This window comes from Clupea harengus, chromosome 18 (assembly GCF_900700415.2).
Source record: "Clupea harengus chromosome 18, Ch_v2.0.2, whole genome shotgun sequence".
Lineage (NCBI taxonomy): Eukaryota > Metazoa > Chordata > Actinopteri > Clupeiformes > Clupeidae > Clupea > Clupea harengus.
This window is the reverse complement of record NC_045169.1, coordinates 7,415,747-7,436,456: the sequence shown is the minus strand read 5'-3', so window position 1 is coordinate 7,436,456 and position 20,710 is coordinate 7,415,747. Positions and strand designations below refer to the sequence as shown.

Genomic DNA, 20,710 nt, shown 5'->3' with positions numbered 1-20,710 from the left:
GGAATCTCACATTTCCTGTTTCATTCCCTATCTGTTCCTATTCTGTTATAGAGTGTGGATCAGCCGAATATTTCTGTCCGAGCCCGGCCTGCGTCCGACAGAGTAGTGCCCGAGCCAGACAGCCATTCAAATATATTGTCGGAATCCAACCAGACATAGTCAATGTCTCAACTGTTCATACTAATGACACATTTACGTATGTTTTTTTATGAATAGCCTGTAGACCGTCTCACAAGCTTCTTCTAGTTGATTATGAACAAACATAACAGAAGAGGTCTGAAGATATTTCTGAAACACTTATAAGGACGCTCAAATGACCGCAAATTCATAGGAGAGAATACTATCCCATTCTCACAGGAGACATCACAGCAATCGGAGCATATTTGTCAAACGCGATAAAAGATAGCCCTGCTCTGAAATATTCCCATTCCATACTGAATATTCTGTTTAGATCAAAGGTTTGTTTTTCGACACCGTGATATTTCAGATGATGGAACAGTTGAAATGAATGCTCATATACAAAAGCTAACCTTAACGTGAAGTGGAGTTAACTTGCAGCCAACACCATTGCATTACAAACCCTAACACACACACATAATGAGAAAGTAGGCTTATTACACCTGGCGATTATCTCGCCTTTTATCTACCATCTTTGAATAATGTAACTTATAAACACGTCGTTTTAAAGCGCTGTGGCCGTCCTGAAAAGATGTGTCAATAAATGAATTTAATCCATAGAATCCACGTTGACTTCACTACTTATTAAGATATTGTAACAAATCACGGAAGTGTGGAATATTTGTTATGGCTTTTAATTAAACACTAAACACAATACAATGTCAAAATGGCACGGGCTTTATGCCCTGCTACAAGTTATCACGAACAGACTGTGCTACCGTCACACACCTGTATAAACTCCGTCCCAACACAGAACAACGACATGCAATTAGAACAGTAAGGAACATTGTTAAAGAACATCGTTGGGCGCTGCATCATAGACATGTATATATGTCTATGCGCTGCATCACATCGAGAAAAGTATGTGCCCGCCGCACGGCATTATGGGGCGACTATGCCAAGTTAAATATGGAATGTTCAATGCCTTATCGCGCTGACTTGTCCCAGCCCTACCCCAGCCCGACAGCAAGTAAAATATTTAGTCCGAACCCCAATGAGTCAATGTCTCAACTGTTCATACTACTGACACATTTACATACGTTTCTTAAGAATAGCCTGCCTTTATTAAACTCGAGCATCAACAGATGAATGATAAATGCACTGGCTCACACAAACAAGCCCCGTTAAACGCACAAGCGCGCACAAAAGGGATATAAGCATATTGAAATGAATTATTCACATTGCAAGAACGGAATGAAATGGCCTACACATTACACACGCTATGCATCTGATATGCCTAAATAAAACTCACGTTATATGCTACACCAGAAGAGGCGCGAATAAAACAAGTCTTACCATTGAAGATTATCTTTATTCTTGAAAAAAGTAAGTACACGGACACATTCCTTATAAAAGTATCTACATAGTCCAACCATCGATGTTTAATCCATGTTGTGGAGAAAGAGGATGGCATCAATCATATTTCATTAAAGCTTCACACTTCTTACATTGGACATATCAAACAGCCTCATTAGAATCCGCATATCATATGATGCCATCCGACAGAAATATCTCCATAGGCCTACAGTAAATTTCCCCTCGAGTGTCGTTTTAAACTCTCCAGATGACAGTTTCTTTTTTAAAAAACTTTAAGTGCACAAAGTTCGTTATAAAACGATCTACATAGTCCAACAATCGAGGTCTAATCCATTTACATTTAGTCATTTAGCCGACGCTTTTGTACAGGGGAGAAGCATGTGAAGCAAACACGTTTACTTGACTACTTATTAAGATATTTAAATATGGAATGTTCAATGCCTTGACTACTAAGCAGAAATATCTCCATACAGTAGATTCCCCCTCGTTTTGTATTGTTTTAAACTCTCCAGATGACAGTTTATTTTTTAACTTATTCCCTGATACCAGTTTGCCTCCTGTAATCGCGTTGTCACAGCTAGGACATAAAAAAAATCCCCGCACACAAGAAGGCTATTATCCTAAATGTGATTTATTTTAGTCTCAAAAACGAACTTCTCCATCACGTGAGGCAGACACGTTGACTTGACTACTTATTAAGATATTTAAATATGGAATGTTCAATGCCTTATCACGCTTATGTTTGAAAGCCGTTGTTTTCAGCTTGCAGGTGCTTTTGCCTCTGGCCCAGTTTGTCGGTTTTGACGTTCATCTCTCTCCCCCAACCATCCAGGTTTAATAAATCCGCGTTGACTACTAAGCAGAAATATCTCCATACAGTAGATTCCTCCTCGTTTTGTATTCTTTTAAACTCTCCAGATGACAGTTTATTTTTAACTTCTTCCCTGATACCAGTTTGCCTCCTGTAATCACGTTGTCACAGATATTTATTTGCCCAGTCAGCTTGTTGGTCTTGACGTTCAGATGTTGCGCCTAAACTATCATATCGTCTCGTCACATGATCAAATAGAGACTTGACATTGGACAACAGCATACATATTACCCAGCAATCATCATTACAAATCTGAATATGACAAAAAATACCAAAGAAAATGAGATAGTATTCATTTCATTGAATCGTTTTTAATAGTTTCTATAGTGTATGTAAGATAAGCATATCATTTTGTTATAGATTGCTACTATTTTTCACACAAATAATACCTACCATGATGGAGATAAGTTTGCCTTTTCAAGTGAATATATAGTGTTAGACAGACTATTCATTGTAATGTAGTGTGTCTCAAAGACCCATGTGACTATACCTGTTGCTCTTGATGACGTGACGGCTGGGAGGAGGGAGATAAACAATCAACAAATTGTATCACTCAAAGAGGTCGCGTAGTAGCTCGTCTGTGACCAAAAAACCGCTGCTCCACCCACTGTTCTGGCGGTGAATTGTTTTCAACACCCACAGCCGTCGAAGAAGTATAAATCAAAAACAGTACGTCCGAATCCGTCCGAATCTGTTTCCCCGCCCATCCGTAAAACGGACGGACACCGACGCAGATCTATAATTCGGGCTTAGAATGCGTTGATCCAACGGATGGCGGAGGAGGAGTCTGGCGCATGGGGTTGTGTTGATAACAGAGACGTTATAGTGAGATTGACAGGTCAACAAACCAATCACGCCACTAGCAAGCTGTTTACCTTGTGAGTAGTAGCATGCTAGCATTACATAGGTGGCTCAGACACCTCGCAAATCCTATCAGACATATTTTTCAGTTACAATAAATGGGTTTTTACATTGTACAGTGTCTATTTCTCGGTAACTTTTAAAAAATCTAAGCAAAAAAAAGTAAAACAAACAACTTTTAGGTACAAATACGACCATCTACGGAGTTTGGTCAGCCATCTCTTTTTTTTGAGCTTAGACGAGAGCATATACGGGATCTGATTGGCTAGCGCCTGTGCTGTCAGTTATGCATGAAAGGCAATTTGATTGGCTGACACATACGTTGACTCTCAAAAAAATGCAACTCTTGCCGCAAACAACACATGAAACGCAACGCAACGGAACCCAACGGAGCCACAATTCAGTTCGGCAAAGGATAACGTCACCCCACTCAAAGTGAATGGGGATCCGTTAACCTTGGCGGATCAACGCATTCCAACGCGTCCGTGTGAATGGCCTGTTAATTTAGATAATCAGGGGCATTGGGTAGTTGATGTGTCAGAACAGGATAAGACTGTAAGTTCTAAAGAGATAAGAATAATTCTAAGAGATATCGTTAGAGTAGAACCCCAGTGCTAAAGTTCAGACATGGTTCTCCAAACTTAATGCAATATCTACAACATCAAAGCATGCTTTTGCAACTATTTTCCTAATGCGAGCTACACTGAAGAACCAATCACTGTTCTAATTGGAATCAAGTACTATCAGCTGAGCCCAATAAATGTGTCTAATTGGTTTTAATGAATGACAAGTGAAGTAAAACCAACCCGTATAAAACAGAAGGAATATAAAAGCAAATGGAGGGGCAATGCCAACACATCCACAGCTTTTGTAGTCAGGACTCCATGAAGAAGTTGTAGTCAGAGCAGTTGGTTTTTTTTTTTAAAGCTCGTATTAGACACTTCATCTGATCAGTGGCCATGGCTGTGGGGCCATATGTTGGGTCAGTGATTGACTTTAGTGTAGCTTGATCTCTGGTTTCAGCAGTCCACAATCTTGTGAGTTTTAAATTTTTCTGTGTTTCTTTATTATTTTTACCTTTACAGAGTGGGTGTAATTCTTACGGTGATCTTGACCAACTTTAAGTGTGCTGGCAATGTAGATGGTAAGTTATTATTTTGTCTTCTGAGTAGCTGTTTTAATTACTAGGCGATCCATACTGACCTGTTGGTTTTATTTCAGTGTTTGACACTAAATGTCAGGATGATCATCTGAGGATCTTTGTGCCCCTGTCTGGTGATGTTGAACCTTGCTTCAAAGCAATAGGTATGTTCTTTGGGTCTTAAGTTCTATTTGTCCACAAACTTGTGTAACTTTTGTTTGTTCTCGTAGGAGCTAATGGGCAGTTTCCAATCACCACGGATGGTGGGGCTCAGTGTGGCTACTCGTATAGTGTTTACCCAATGCTAGCACATGCGGTCCTTCAAGCCTCTTACTTCTCCTGCTACACTCAAAATGAGGTATAGGTTCCCTGCCCCACCCTCACCCACCGCCTTTTACTACCTTTTTGTTTTCCCTTTTTCACTCCTTTAACATGCGTACTACTTTTACAACCCTAGGACGACCTGATCTTTACCTTCAACTTCCACCTTATCATGATTGATAATGATGAGGAGGTTGTTCATAACATCACAAAGACATGTTCTCCTTCTCATACATGGTCTCACCGAGAGGTTACTTGTGAAAAGAACTACATGGAGGTATGACTTTGCTGAGACTCTGGACACAGAAAGCATCTGCATCTTCACAACCCATTGAAATTGTGTTCCAGGTATCTGTACAGACTGACTTGCCGTGTCCTCACACTCACACCCTCACAGATGTTGAGTTGGCGTCTGCCCTTCCTATGGTAAACGTACAGACTAGCCTTACGCTTTTTTTGGGTCAAAATCAGACCACTTCAGTGTCCTTAATGAATGAATAAAAAACAAACTTTGATTTACAGGCCCAAGAGGCTGCCACATCAGCCTGGCAAGTCATGTTCTTGAGGCAGGGGGAGGAACCTGTTGTCATGTCTGTACATGAGGCTGAGGACCTGGGATACTTTCTTGCTGTTACCCCAGGCCGGGTCGTTTTCCGAACTGCATATGGGCAGCAGCACTCTACAATTGACATGGTAAAATACCCTGCCTGTTCAAGGAGGTTTTCTGTGCTATTTGAGTGGTTTGTCAGCAGAATTTTGAAAACACTACCCCCTTCCGTCAACACTGCACAAAAGAGTAGCATTTGGCCTTGGCGGAAGTCTGCACTCCCAGTGCCCTTTTAGTTTCAGTATGTAATGGTGGTATTTCAACAGGAGTTGACTGCCCATCTATCTTTAGGTGAGTGGGCTTGCTGTTGAAGTGATCCGTCCAGCTTTGTTTCTGCGACAGAGGTTGACTACCATGATGGTGGACCTGGTTGCAGCATGTACACTGGGTGAGTGGTTTGTGGCTGTTGTGTTACTTTTATTTCTCTCCAAAAGCTTTTGCTGATGACTTCTGCTCTTGTCCTTTTAAGATCATGAATTTCATGAGTGTGCCCTCATATGGAAGACTCCTACTGTGATGGTTCCCCTGGTGTCTGACCTCTCTGGATTTAGAAGCAAACAGGTTGACTTTGATGTGAATGGTAAGCGCTTGGACCCCCAAATGATTGAAGAAAGGGGCTACACTGTTGATGTTGGCCCAGAAATTGTAGAGGTCACCATCCCATATGCTGCTGAGGGAGGAACCAGGAAGGTGAGTATTGGCTGCTTCTTAAAGGATGTTTTATTTATGCTTTTTCATATATTTTTTCCTTATTGATTTTTCCCTCCCCTGTCCAGACTTTTGTGATGGACAACACATACCATGAATTCTATTCTGTGACACTCCATTATGAGCATATCTTCACAACGGATAATGGTACCCTTGAAAACAGACTCTGCCAGCATACATATATGGCTACTCCGGTCCTGTGCCATACGCCTTTCACAATCGATCGTGAGTTTGCATTTGATTGAATTTAATTAAACCTCTTTCCATTCTGCTCTAACTTGCCAGGCCACAGACTTATTTTTACATTCTCTCTCTTGCAGTAACTGTTCTTGAGGATCGAGTCTTCACTGTGTATGTGGGCAACTTCCCCTTTGATGTGGAACTGGTTTCTGTGAGTCTCAACGGAATGGTCATGACTGTGCCAGATGCTACACAGAATGGGTATCAGGTTTCCAAGGTGACCCACGACAATGATACCTATGCTTACACTGTTCTTGTCCCATTTGAAGACCCTATAGTCTCTAAACTGGTGAGTCTGTTTGGTTTTCTTTAGCACTGGAAATCAACAGCTGTTAGTGTTGCAAGATTTGTACTGATTAAAGTGTTCTTGCCAGTATTTTGTGGAAGGAGTCCGAGAGTATTCTCTGAACATCAACTACACACTTCGCATCTTGCCTCAGGAGGAGTACTACTTCTACTTGGCCACTGTAGTTGCTCAAATCATGGATGTCTGTAAGTATTCAAACTTTTTTTTTTTTTTTTTTCTCACTTTGAATAGATGTTAAATTTGTGATTTTCTGTTCAATAGACCCACCATATTTCAATGGCCTCTGTATGGAAGATGGCATCAAGTTCAGGATTGACCACCAGGAATTTGACCATCTGTGGGAAGCTGGTGTTGGTCCGTTTCCCCTCACCCAGGAGCTGGCTGATACTCGTGGATACATCATGAACAATGACAACCAGAGTCTGACCCTGGATGTTCCCCTCTTCACACTTGGTTACATGTATGAGGTGAGGCACCTTGCTCTACCAGTTGAGGTATGGGGACTTTGCTAGAACACGTATTCAATCTTTCCTGTCCTTTCATGTTTAGGCTGTGTCTCTGGAGCAGTTTTTGGCCACATTTGAAATCCTCATCAGGGATGCCAAGTCTCTGGAAGTTGTTCAATCTTCTGCGAAGACCTGCCAATTTGCCACTACCGCGCTCCTAGGTAAATGGGCAGCCCAAACATATGTGGCTTATTTCCTGGAAGTAAATTGGCTGACGGGTGTCTTTCTCTCCAGTATGTTCCCCTGATGGCATCGTGACCGTGGTGTGTGACCTCTCTAAAGCCAAGCCTGATGCTTTTCCATCCCAAACTTCTCTGCTGGATACGACCTGCAAACCCAAGGAAGTTGACGGGACAAGGGTTCTGTATGAATTTGCACTGAACAGCTGTGGAACAAGGGTCCAGGTATACTGCATTTCTTGAATTCGCGTGGTAACAGACTTGTACTGTACTAGAATCCTAAATGGTAAAACTTGCCCGCAGATCACTAAAGATCTTGTGATCTATGAGAATGAGATCACATTTGAGGAGAGTTTCACCCCTGAAGAGAAACCGGTCATTACAAGAGATTCACCATACAGGTAATGCATTAATTTGCAGCGTTTGTGCAGCCTTCCAATGTGTAACATGACTGGATATAAATGGAACACAGGGAGTTGTGTGTGTGTGTTTTTTGTTTCGGTCCTCCCACCCCAGAGTTATTCTAAGGTGCATCTATCCAGTTCATGTGGTTGGCCGACTGTTTGCTGAGCGGACGTTCCAATCTCAGACCCCTGGCTTGGGTACACTTCAGATCGAGAACCCACTGAAGACTCCTGTCACTGGTATGGAACTAATTACATTGTCATACAGTTTGTATGCATTTTCTTGCTTCCCCTCCCCTTATTTCAAAAGTGTTTTTTGCAGTGCCACCCAAAGTGGAGACAATCACAACTGCCCCAACTTCAACCCAGAGGCCGGCTAAATATGTGCCATTGTTCAGCTGGAGCTGAGCGTAAAACGGTTGTGCAGCCGTCTTGAAGTGGGTGGGATTAGATCCATCTCTACCACTAATGTGTTAATTAGTCAATACAGACCTTATCTAACTACTTTCTTTTTTTGCAGGTTTGAAGGAACATTTTATGTGACTTAATTAAACAAGTTTTTCTTATTCTGGTTTTAGTGTGTTTCTCTTTGCATTCAAATGGGCAACAATCCTATTAAATGATGAATGCCCAAGTTTCCATGTCTGCTAGGCTGCTTGGCCCCCTGATCTCTGCTTACAGCAATATTAATTGGTGTTCCCAAGAGTTGGTTGAATTGTTTTGCTTTATTTGAAATGTCACACCTGATAACATTTAAGATTTTGGACATAAAATAAGTTTGGTCAAATACTAATTAGACTGGCTACATGAATCTACATTAGGCCTATAGGCTAGGTTCACAATATCTATTTTTGCATATCTAATCAGAATCCAATCTTCTTGATTGACAGTCCACATTAATATTGCAAGTGATCAGGTCCAGTCTTTGTAGCAAGCCTTGGTTTCAGTGTTTTCTCTACATTGTGCCTGGAAGTAATGTTGACAAACAAACCAAAATGGGGGACAATAAAATTGTCTGAATTGACTTTACCGCATGACAAACATGTAGCTCTGGGTCATGATATATAAAAGTAACAAGACACTGCAGAGATGGAGGTTTGCAAATTGGATTTGTTTAAAAAATCTGATCTTTTAACACTGGTCTGTCTGCAGTCTTCTTTGCAAGTGATCAGATTGGATTTGTGTGTCCAGACATCACTAACCTATCTGCATGGGTTGCTGTGGTAACAATGTAGGTAAGCTCTTTGGTGCTATGTTAGTAGCTGCATGAATTCCTGCACACTCATCACTGGATTTGATGTTTTGCGTTATGATCGATGCAAAATACGCTTTGAAATCTAATGGGAGTGGTCAGTGTCCAAACTTTATCTCCTACATGAAACAAGTGCATACATTATTTTGGTATCTTATTCTGTAACCCATGTTCCTTATCAGAGCAAATGGCTGAAACCAGAATCATTAGCATTAAAATGGCTTCTGTGAGGATTCAGGTTCTCCTTTATTTGTTTGAACTCCTCCTGCCCAGATGCCCTCCCTCCTATGAACAACCCCCCCTGATGGAGATAATTTCAAAACACTGTTAATGACTTCAGAATATATTAATCAAGTGCCTTGTATTAATATATACCTTGTATGAATCATGTGTAAGCAGGAACATGGCTTTTCTGTGTGTGTGTGTGTAACTTAGATTATTAGGTGCCAGTTAGTCTGCATACGTGCAAGAGCATATTTGGGTGAACTCAGTGCTGACAAAATGTGCTTTCTCGACCCTGGGAAGAAGACATCCTTGGAAGACAAGAAGCTCAATCATGGACCTAGAATGACTGAGATGTTAAACATTTATGGTGTCAGCATTAGATAAACTTCTATCTCTATAAACCTTGTGCGATGTGTTTAATATTGCTTCTCTCTCGTCTGCTGCAGTCTGGGAGTAAGCTGGGGCCCGTGCTTCTCTCCGACTTGCAGGGACGTTGGTGAGCCCAACGAGCTTGTTGTTGTTGTTTAATAAATGTACTTATATGCAACTCCGGAGTCCTGAGGTAACTTGAGTGAAGTCACGGAGAACAAAACAAACACCTGGCGGTCTTGGCCACATCTGTATTTCATCTGGTTAATAGAATTAACACCTGTAATATAATTACAATGTTTTCTTATAATGAGTGTGATATTTATCAACTATGAGATTAACATTGCTTACGTAGGGGGGCACTGTGGCGCAACCAGTAGCCCCGACCACATTCAGGCTTGATACCTGTGGAGGACACAGGTTCGATTCTGGCCTGATGTCATTTCTCCTGTCCACTCCCCGCGTCTTCTCCCTCTCATTTCCTGTCCCACTCTTCACTAAGACTATCGATTAAAGCCCAAAAATGAATCTAAAAATAAAAACATTGCTTACGTAATAAATACCTCATGACGAAACAGTGTCTCATATTGTATTGGTTGCTGAATCAATATTAAAGAGGTAGGGCACCCTAAAAGAGTGTTTTTTAAGCTGTCATTTAAATTATATGACTGAACTGGTGAGGCATATCAATTCTGGAGTTACTATAGACAACATTTCCACTTCTATCAAAATCGGCATTTTAGGAGTTAAAAAAAAGCTCAACACGCCATCTACTGTTTAAAATAATCCTGGACCTAGCAAGGCCGATTCTGATGTATCTACAACCATTTGGTAGATATCACGTCATGAAATCACTAATTTCACATCACTCATTTCCACCTGATGATCGAAATCATTCACAGGAGTTTACAGACCCCCTCCTAAGCCCCACTCCACCCCAAACCTCCTGCCCACCTTTTGTTTTTTCAAAACCATGCAGTGGGCTCAGAATTAGGCTCAGAGCTGGAGGTGACCTTGCACTTTAAATGATATGGGGGCATTTCCTTCGAGTTGTAAGAATTTTCTCTCTTCTAAACACAGTTTTACTTAACACATGCATGTTTAACAAATGAGTATTCAATGAGATGTCAACGTGGTAATCATGGCATCATTTTCCGGTTTATGCCAAAGGGAACATCATCCCGCAACATAGTTCAAACGCGGAATACGTCTATCAAGTCTTGATTATCTGCAAAGGCTTGCTCTAGCCTGTCATTGGTCGCTGAAGGACGCATGAACCTCTTTTACTTCAAAGTCATGCGGATATTAATTTTTTAACTAGATGTTACAACACGAGTCGTTCCTGTTGTAGTGACTTTAAGACTTTATATTAGACGAAAACACAAGTTGGATTACATGATATTAGACGAAAATAAATATTGGATACAATGACGATTAGCAGTTTGCTAAGGTGAGTCTGTGATTTTGAGAAATTATTTAAGATAACTTTGGGTAAGGCGGCGCAGCCTAATTAACCTTTGCTAATGGAACGCTTTCTCCTCCAGATATTTCGCTATCCTTTTATTGCTAAGCAAATATAGTGAAGCAAACCAAACGCAGGGTAAGAGTCGAAACAAACGTTGACAAACTAATGTTTGACAGTCACTTACCAGCTCTAATTTTTTACACTTTTTTTTGTGGCAAACTGTTATAGTCCGTATCTATTTTTCTCTTATCGAGTCCCTCTTAAGGTGACCGCAGAATGCAAGGAGGCAAGTATGTTATTCTCCATGGAACATTCGGGAATGGACGTCCAGTGGGAGATTGGCAGCCTTCCCCTGACGCAGCGAATGGCCATGATTCGCGGTTATATCATGCGAAACATCGCTCAGCACATGACCCTGGAGGTCCCGTTATTTTCTGTTGGTTACAGATACGAGGTACTGAGCGAGATTTCAAATTTCCAATTAATTGGCTATGATTTACCCATCTTGCTTAATGTTTTACTGGTTTAATCACTGTGCACCAGGACATCAACCTCAAGCACTTCTATGGGAGTTTTGAAGTAATCTTCAGAGACACTGAGACCTTGAATATTTCAGTGACTAAAGTTCAGCGATGTCTCTTCAAAACCCATGAACTCATAGGTACATTTCTTTATCAAAGTGACACCTGTAATCAGGTTTGAAGAATGCATTTGGTTATCATTTTGAAGGGGATGGAGATTTTTTTTTAAAAGAATATTGTTTATTTCACATGTGAATAAGCACAAGGTATTATTGTTTTTTAATGTTCTCAACCAACCCAAGCTTTTTCTGTTGCCCCCGCAGTGTGTGACCCTGAGGGAGTGGTCAGTGTAGTGACGAGCACAGCCATGGTCCTACCTCAGATGGACCCCAACAGGACCTCCCTCCTGGATAGCAGGTGTCGACCAGAGGAGACGGACAACAATCGGATGCTCTTCGTCTTCACAGTGGACACCTGTGGGACTAAGAGCAGGGTGTGTTCCTGAAACTTAAATGCACTGAATAATGGCTGCACACAGGCACTTAACTCCACTTACACACATACATAACAAAGGCTGAGAACCCACCTCTACAAACTCTTTTGATCATTGTTATTTTTGTTTTTAATTGTTCAGATTGATGCAAACTATGTGACCTATGAGAATGAGGTTGTTTTACTGCAAGAGCTTTCCCCAGCCAGACAACCCATCATCACCAGAGACTCTGACTTCAGGTAAAACAATTCGAAAATGCTATGCTATTTGGCAGTATTATAACTGTCTCTGACACACAAGAACACGAACTTTAGCTAACACTACTAAGGTACTAGTTGTTCGTGTTCTTGACCTTAAAGCTCCTGTGATTTACAGGCTGACTGTTCGTTGCCATTACCGTGCTACGGCCATCTCCATTCTTCCTGTGGACAGCATACCGCGCAACAGCCTTCTGACACCTGGCAGGGGCTCCATCGTTGAGATGCGGCAAGGCAAGACTAGAAAACGTAAGCTGTGGTATGAAAGACTGAAGGGCAACATGTTCTATTGGAGCACATACTTTATGTCAAAACAGAAAATGTTGGCTGCCTCTCTGTCCTGTCAATTCATGGATAATCATCTCTCTCGTTCTCTCTCTCTCTCCTTTCTTTTTCTCTCACATACTCTTTCACTCGCTCACACCTACACACTCACACTTCCACACACATGAGAACAGGAAGCAGGTTTAAGGCTGTTGGCAGTGATTTCATTGGCATTGTGAGGGCCAAGGCTGCAGTCCCACAGGCACAGCAGCTCATGCAGGATGATGTCGCCGCAGAACCCGAAGGTGAGGAGAATACGGCACATTCCAAGTGCTGCTAATGAGGTTTGGGCTGGGACTCGGTGAGCAATTAATCATATGCTTCCTGAGTAATATTATCTTTGAGGTATTAGGCTACATGCCTTTCAGTTCATCTCCCTCACAAATATTATGGTCATTAACTTGTTGTGTGTTGCTCCTCAGGTGCTTCAGTCTATGTGCCGGTTCTGGTGATCGTCTCTACTCTGGGCATATTATTTGCTGCCGCAATGACTATGTTCTGTTTGAAATAAACAAATTCAATCAACAATTTTCTCAAATTATTTATTATTTGAAAATGAATCACAATGGATCGTAAGTCCATATGAACTGAAATGTGTTGATTCATTACTGATTTCCGTGGTATAAACCAGCAGATACTGATAGTATCCTGCATGGGAACACAGTATTGAATAATGTGTATATGTCACTTTGGTCTCCTAAATTACAACCCTTCTGTACATGCTGTAAATGTCTGGAATAAGACAATACATTCTTTTATTTTATTTAAGTGGGTATTGGGTGGGTGTGAGTGGGGCAAAACTCATTGCTCATTGAAATACAACATATTCTTTGCTTTGAGAGATACTTCAAGGACCTCTGACACCAAAGCTTACCATTATTTCTTTCAGCCTCTGTTTCACCACACCTTATTGAACTAATCCCTTTTTTTGTCCATCTGAATCAGAACCCAAATTAGGTGTTTCAAGATTACCTGGGAACACTTAATTTAGCTAATCAGGAGCATTGGGTAGTTGATGGAAACACTCAGATGTGTCAGAACAGGATACGACTGTTAGTTCTAAAGAGATAAGAATAATTCTAAGAGATATCGTTAGAGTAGAACCCCAGTGCTAAAGTTCAGACATGGTTCTACAAACTTAATGCAATATCTACAACATCAAAGCATGCACAAAGCCATCTATTTTCCTTATGGAAGCTACACTGAAGAACCAATCACTGATCTAATTGGAATCAAGTACTATCAGCTGAGCCCCATAAATGTGTCTAATTGGTTTTAATGAATGGCAAGTGGAAGTAAAACCAACCCGTATGAATCAGAAGGAATATAAAAGCAAGTAGAGGGGCAATGCCAACACATCCACAGCTTTTGGAGTTAGGACTCCATAAGAAGTTGTAGTCAGAGCAGTTGGGTTTTGTTTTTGTAAAGCTCGTATTAGACACTTCATCTGATCTGTGGCTATGGGACCATATGTTGGGTCAGTGATTGACTTTAGTGTAGCTTGTTCTCTGGTTTCAGAATTCCACATGTGGACCGAGTTTAATATTTCTGTGTTTCTTTATTATTATTTTTACCTTTACAGAGTGGGTGTAATTCTTACGGTGATCTTGACCAACTTTAAGTGTGCTGGCAATGTAGATGGTAAGTTATTATTTTGTCTTCTGAGTAGCTGTTTTAATTACTAGGCGATCCATACTGACCTGTTGGGTTTTATTTCAGTGTTTGACACTAAATGTCAGGACGATCATCTGAGGATCTTTGTGCCCATGTCTGGTGATGTTGAACCTTGCTTCAAAAGCAATAGGTATGTTCTTTGGGTCTTAAGTTCTATTTGTCCACAAACTTGTGTAACTTTTGTTTGTTCTCGTAGGAGCTAATGGGCAGTTTCCAATCACCACGGATGGTGGGGCTCAGTGTGGCTACTCGTATAGTGTTTACCCAATGCTAGCACATGCGGTCCTTCAAGCCTCTTACTTCTCCTGCTACACTCAAAATGAGGTATAGGTTCCCTGCCCCACCCTCACCCACTGCCTTTTACTACCTTTCTGTTTTCCCTTTTTCACTCCTTTAACATGCGTACTACTTTTACAACCCTAGGACGACCTGATCTTTACCTTCAACTTCCACCTTATCATGATTGATAATGATGAGGAGGTTGTTCATAACATCACAAAGACATGTTCTCCTTCTCATATTTGGTCTCACCGAGAGGTTACCTGTGAAAAGAACTACATGGAGGTATGACTTTGCTGAGACTCTGGACACAGAAAGCATCTGCATCTTCACAACCCATTGAAATTGAGGCCTTTTGTTCCAGGTATCTGTACAGACTGACTTGCCGTGTCCTCACACTCACACCCTCACAGATGTTGAGTTGGCGTCTGCCCTTCCTATGGTAAACGTACTGACTAGCCTTACGCTTGTTTTGGGTCAAAATCAGACTACTTCAGTGTCCTTAATGAATGAATAAAAAACAAACTTTGATTTACAGGCCCAAGAGGCTGCCACATCAGCCTGGCAAATCATGTTCTTGAGGCAGGGGGAGGAACCTGTTGTCATGTCTGTACATGAGGCTGAGGACCTGGGATACTTTCTTGCTGTTACCCCGGGCCGGGTCGTTTTCCGAACTGCATATGGGCAGCAGCACTCTACAATTGGCATGGTAAAATACCCTGCCTGTTCAAGGAGGTTTTCTGTGCTATTTGAGTGGTTTGTCAGCAGGATTTTGAAAACACTCCCCCCTTCCCTCAACACTGCACAAAAGAGTAGCATTTGGCCTTGGCGGAAGTCTGCACTCCCAGTGCCCTTTTAGTTTCAGTATGTAATGGTGGTATTTCAACAGGAGTTGACTGCCCATCTATCTTTAGGTGAGTGGGCTTGCTGTTGAAGTGATCCGTCCAGCTGTGTTTCTGCGACAGAGGTTGACTACCATGATGGTGGACCTGGTTGCAGCATGTACACTGGGTGAGTGGTTTGTGGCTGTGTTTTATTTCTCTCCAAAAGCTTTTGCTGATGACTTCTGCTCTTGTCCTTTTAAGATGATCATGAATTTCATGAGGGTGCCCTCATATGGAAGACTCCTACTGTGATGGTTCCCCTGGTGTCTGACCTCTCTGGATTTAGAAGCAAACAGGTTGACTTTGATGTGAATGGTAAGCGCTTGGACCCCCAAATGATTGAAGAAAGGGGCTACACTGTTGATGTTGGCCCAGAAATTGTAGAGGTCTCTATCCCATATGCTGCTGAGGGAGGAACCAGGAAGGTGAGTATTGGCTGCTTCTTAAAGGGTATTTTTATTTTTGCTTTTTCATATATTTTTTTTCCTTATTGATTTTTCCCTCCCCTGTCCAGACTTTTGTGATGGACAACACATACCATGAATTCTATTCTGTGACTCTCCATTATGAGCATATCTTCACAACGGATAATGGTACCCTTGAAAACCGACTCTGCCAGCATACATATATGGCTACTCCGGTCCTGTGCCATACGCTTTTCACAATCGATCGTGAGTTTGCATTTGATTGAATTAAACCTCTTTCCATTTTGCTCTAACTTGCCAGGCCACAGACTTATTTTTACATTCTCTCTCTTGCAGTAACTGTTCTTGAGGATCGAGTCTTCACTGTGTATGTGGGCAACTTCCCCTTTGATGTGGAACTGGTTTCTGTGAGTCTCAACGGAATGGTCATGACTGTGCCAGATGCTACACAGAATGGGTATCAGGTTTCCAAGGTGCCCCATGACAACGATACCTATGCTTACACTGTTCTCGTCCCATTTGAAGACCCCATAGTCTCTAAACTGGTGAGTCTGTTTGGTTTTCTTTAGCACTGGAAATCAACAGCTGTTAGTGTTGCAAGATTTGTACTGATTAAATTGTTCTTGCCAGTATTTTGTGGAAGGAGTCCGAGAGTACTCTCTGAACATCAACTACACACTTTGCATCTGGCCTCAGGAGGAGTACTACTTCTACTTGGCCACTGTAGTTGCTCAAATCATGGATGTCTGTAAGTATTCAAACTGACTGAAGTATTCAAAATTCTCACTTTGAATAGATGTTAAACTTGTGATTTTCTGTTCAATAGACCCACCATATTTCAATGGCCTCTGTATGGAAGATGGCATCAAGTTCAGGATTGACCACCAGGAATTTGACCATCTGTGGGAAGCTGGTGTTGGTCCGTTTCCCCTCACCCAGGAGCTGGCTGATACTCGTGGATACATCATGACCAATGACAACCAGAGTCTGACCCTGGATGTTCCCCTCTTCACACTTGGTTACATGTATGAGGTGAGGCACCTTGCTCTACCAGTTGAGGTATGGGGACTTTGCTAGAACACGTATTCAATCTTTCCTGTCCTTTCATGTTTAGGCTGTGTCTCTGGAGCAGTTTTTGGCCACATTTGAAATCCTCATCAGGGATGCCAAGTCTCTGGAAGTTGTTCAATCTTCTGCGAAGACCTGCCAATTCGCCACTACCGCGCTCCTAGGTAAATGGGCAGCCCAAACATATGTGGCTTATTTCCTGGAAGAAAATTGGCTGACGGGTGTCTTTCTCTCCAGTATGTTCCCCTGATGGCATCATGACCGTGGTGTGTGACCTCAGTAAAGCTAAGCCTGATGCTTTTCCATCCCAAACTTCTCTGCTGGATAAGACCTGCAAACCCAAGGAAGTTGACGAGACAAGGGTTCTGTATGAATTTGCACTGAACAGCTGTGGAACAAGGGTCCAGGTATACTGCATTTCTTGAATTTGCGTGTTGACAACAGACTTGTACTGTACTAGAATCCTAAATGGTAAAACTTGCCCACAGATCACTAAAGATGATGTGATCTATGAGAATGAGATCACATTTGAGGAGAGTTTCACCCCTGAAGAGAAACCAGTCATTACTAGAGATTCACCATACAGGTAATGCATTCATTTGCAGCGTTTGTGCAGCCTTCCAATGTGTAACATGACTGGATATAAATGGAACACGGGGAGGTGTGTGTGTAATTTTGTTTCGGTCCTCCCACCCCCAGAGTGATTGTAAGGTGCATCTATCCAATTTATGCGATTGACCAACTGTTTGGTGAGCGGACGTTCCAATCTCAGACCCCTGGCTTGGGTACACTTCAGATCGAGAAGCCACTGCTCGAGAAGCCACTGCTCGAGAAGCCACTGCTCGAGATACCGCTGGTCAAGAAACCACTGATCGAGAAGCCACTGATCAAGAAACCACTGATCGAGATGCCACTGAAGACTCCCGTCACTGGTATGGAACATTGTCATACAGTTTGTATGCAGTTACTTTTTTTTTCTCCCCTTATTGCATAAGTGTTTTTTGCAGTGCCACCCAAAGTGGAGACCACCACGACAACCCCAACTGCCCTAACTTCTCTTGCCACGAAGAGCCCCAGCACCCAGAGGCCGGCTAAATATGTGCAAGTGTTCAGCTGGAGCTATGGAGCTGAGCGTAAAACGGTTGTGCAGCCGTCGAAGTGAGTGGGATTAGATCCATCTCTACCACTAATGTGTTAAGATCTGTATTGACTGATTAATCATATCTAACTACTTTCTTTTGCTGCCTTTACAGGTTTAAAGGAACATTTTATTTGGCTTAAATAAACAAGTTTTCCTTATCCTGGTTTTAGTGTGTTTCTCTTTGCATTCAAATGGGCAACAATCCTATTAAATGATAAATGCCCAAGTTTCCATGTCTGCTAGGCTGCTTGGCCCCCTGATCTCTGCTTACAGCAATATTAATTGGTGTTCCCAAGAGTTGGTTGAATTGTTTTGCTTTATTTGAAATGTCACACCTGATAACATTTAAGATTTTGGACATAAAATAAGTTTGGTCAAATACTAATTAGACTGGCTACATGAATCTACATTAGGCCTATAGGCTAGGTTCACAATATCTATTTTTGCATATCTAATCAGAATCCAATCTTCTTGATTGACAGTCCACATTAATATTGCAAGTGATCAGGTCCAGTCTTTGTAGCAAGCCTTGGTTTCAGTGTTTTCTCTACATTGTGCCTGGAAGTATGTTGACAAACAAACCAAAATGGGGGACAATAAAATTGCCTGAATTGATTTTACTGCATGACAAACATGTAGCTCTGGGTCATGATATATAAAAGTAACAAGACACTGCAGAGATGGAGGTTTGCAAATTGGATTTGTTTCAAAAATCTGATCTTTTAACACTGGTCTGTCTGCAGTCTTCTCTGCAAGTGATCAGATTGGATTTGTGTGTCCAGACATCACTAACCTATCTGCATGGGTTGCTGTGGTAACAATGTAGGTAAGCTCTTTGGTGCTATGTTAGTAGCTGCATGAATTCCTGCACACTCATCACTGGATTTGATGTTTTGCGTTATGATCGATGCAAAATACACTTTGAAATCTAATGGGAGTGGTCAGAGCGTCAACTTTATCTCCTACATCAGGGGTTTTCAACTGGTTTTGTCCCAGGGACAACCATTCTGACTAAAGTAATTTGCGGCCCACTGATGTGCCTAACCGCCGCCGCCAAGCCCTCTCCCCCCGCACAGATATTCTGCCTATAACACTTAAATATGTGAAATGATCAGGGTACATCGCTAGCCACCGCCACGCCCCCTCCCCCTGCACAGATATTCTGCCTATAACACTTAAATATGTGCATTTATCAGGGTAGATAATTAACCGCCATCGCCACGCCCCCTCCCCCCCGTGCACAAATTCCGCCTGTAGCACTTGTCAGTGTGATTTCTTCGATATTTTGAAATGTGTTGAATTATCGAAGCGGATTTATAAAAATAAAAAAATTCAATGGTGAACTGATCAACATAGGCTCATGTCACGGACCCCCTGCAATGCCGTCAAGGACCACCTGGGGGCCACGGACCCCCGGTTGAAAACCCCTGCTTTATTTGATGAGGGACAGTGTACATTCATGAACATTAAGATGTAAATGCACCCAATTGTAGCCAAAAGGCTAGTTTCCATTGGCAGTCCCCCTGCCAGAGTGAAAAAGGCTATACAACCTAAAAAAAGGGCATTAACGTATATATCAAACATAAATCAAAATCAGACAATAAATAAAAAATAAAATAACATAAATAAAATTAAAATGACATACATACAATGTGCTTTGAGTGCAGGGAAGTGAATAGGAATCAGACATACAACAAAAATAAGAATATGAATAGGAATCAAACAAGCAACAAAATAAAAATCTCCAGACCATCCAGTTAGGAGTTGGGGGTCTCCTCCTCCCGCTCCGCCGGTAGTCCACCACAAGCTCCTTGGTCTCTCCGACGCTGAGCTGGAGGCGATCGGTGCCACACCGCCCCACAAAACTCTCCACCAGAGCTCTGCACTCCGTCTCACTGTCTTCCCCGATGCAGCCGGCGATGGAGAACGATTGAGTTCCCTGGAGGGCGCCGGTGCTGCTCACCAGCACATTCGACAGGTCGGCCCGCAGTCCCAGGCACTTGGGTCAGCCGGCGAGGCAGTACGCGATCCAGGCCACCAGGCCATAGTCCACCCGCAGGAGAGCCACCAAGACAGGCCCCCACTCGCGGCGGCACCATGGTCACCAATTAAGTTATTTTTTAAAGTTAATTAAGTTATTTTTTAACAGAGTTTAACTTTACTGCCACGATGCCGCATAAGATGACCAAATATTTTAAAAGGCATAACTTCATGAAAGTTCATGTTTAGATGAATTAATGCATTTCTGTTAAATATAACTTTACAATGTAGTTCTGTGCTAAGGAGCCATTCATGCTTGGCTATGTTAGTGCCAAGTTACGTTGAGTTCCTAATTCTAGAGATTATGGTTGCCACTTTCTCATTCTAATGTTGAACTGTTCATTCTCATAGATGTTTAATGTGGCATCGAGATGTGTGCAAGCATGTTAGAACTGCTTATGAGCTTGATAACGGTGATTTTGAGAGTATGTTTGCTTCACCACTATGGGGAGGCCACCGGCTACAGCTAAGGCTGTTGACTGAATAGTACAGTATCTCTCTTGTGCCATGTGAAAAAGATTATGTTCATAAGTGCACATGAAGCAGTCAAACAGTTGTACACTTCTTGGCAAACTGCTTTGTTCATCTTTATTTTTCTTTCTATTGGCAGTTCCTTAATAGGGTAACTAAGCAAACTGCTTTACTCAGAAGGAT

The 20,710-nt window shown here is 42.0% G+C and overlaps 3 protein-coding genes across 6 annotated transcripts; all 3 read left to right on the top strand.

Annotated features, from left to right (window-relative positions):
• The first annotated feature begins 4,077 nt into the window (after positions 1–4,077).
• On the top strand, positions 4,078–17,749 carry LOC105907158. 3 transcript variants are annotated; one of them, XM_031585064.2, is made up of 19 exons: positions 4,078–4,208; positions 4,312–4,370; positions 4,448–4,531; positions 4,598–4,725; positions 4,825–4,965; positions 5,037–5,114; positions 5,211–5,381; positions 5,587–5,683; positions 5,765–5,985; positions 6,072–6,228; positions 6,324–6,532; positions 6,618–6,735; positions 6,812–7,017; positions 7,100–7,217; positions 7,291–7,460; positions 7,539–7,636; positions 7,752–7,879; positions 7,962–8,076; positions 8,160–8,205. In XM_031585064.2, the coding sequence occupies exons 1-18, from the start codon at positions 4,186–4,188 to the stop codon at positions 8,045–8,047; spliced, it is 2,292 nt and encodes a 763-aa protein (XP_031440924.1). In that variant the 5' UTR covers positions 4,078–4,185; the 3' UTR covers positions 8,048–8,076; positions 8,160–8,205. The 3 variants fall into 3 exon arrangements, 2 of the variants coding, with proteins under 2 accessions (XP_031440924.1, XP_031440925.1); XR_004165669.2 differs by lacking the exon at positions 8,160–8,205 and having other exon boundaries at positions 7,778–7,879; XM_031585065.2 differs by lacking the exons at positions 7,962–8,076; positions 8,160–8,205 and adding an exon at positions 17,703–17,749 and having other exon boundaries at positions 7,778–7,849.
• LOC105907133 lies at positions 10,785–13,070 on the top strand. Of its 2 annotated transcripts, none has more exons than XM_031585066.2 (9): positions 10,785–10,935; positions 11,030–11,085; positions 11,205–11,404; positions 11,494–11,611; positions 11,795–11,964; positions 12,106–12,203; positions 12,340–12,470; positions 12,680–12,790; positions 12,968–13,070. In XM_031585066.2, the coding sequence occupies exons 1-9, from the start codon at positions 10,913–10,915 to the stop codon at positions 13,054–13,056; spliced, it is 996 nt and encodes a 331-aa protein (XP_031440926.1). In that variant the 5' UTR covers positions 10,785–10,912; the 3' UTR covers positions 13,057–13,070. The 2 variants fall into 2 exon arrangements, with proteins under 2 accessions (XP_031440926.1, XP_031440927.1); XM_031585067.2 differs by having other exon boundaries at positions 12,680–12,846.
• LOC105907195 lies at positions 13,894–18,174 on the top strand. The gene is made up of 19 exons (XM_031585063.1): positions 13,894–14,022; positions 14,128–14,186; positions 14,265–14,349; positions 14,416–14,543; positions 14,643–14,783; positions 14,863–14,940; positions 15,037–15,207; positions 15,413–15,509; positions 15,584–15,807; positions 15,897–16,053; positions 16,144–16,352; positions 16,438–16,555; positions 16,634–16,839; positions 16,922–17,039; positions 17,113–17,282; positions 17,364–17,461; positions 17,575–17,807; positions 17,883–18,033; positions 18,129–18,174. The coding sequence occupies exons 3-19, from the start codon at positions 14,322–14,324 to the stop codon at positions 18,154–18,156; spliced, it is 2,355 nt and encodes a 784-aa protein (XP_031440923.1). The 5' UTR covers positions 13,894–14,022; positions 14,128–14,186; positions 14,265–14,321; the 3' UTR covers positions 18,157–18,174.
• The last annotated feature ends 2,536 nt before the right edge of the window (positions 18,175–20,710 follow it).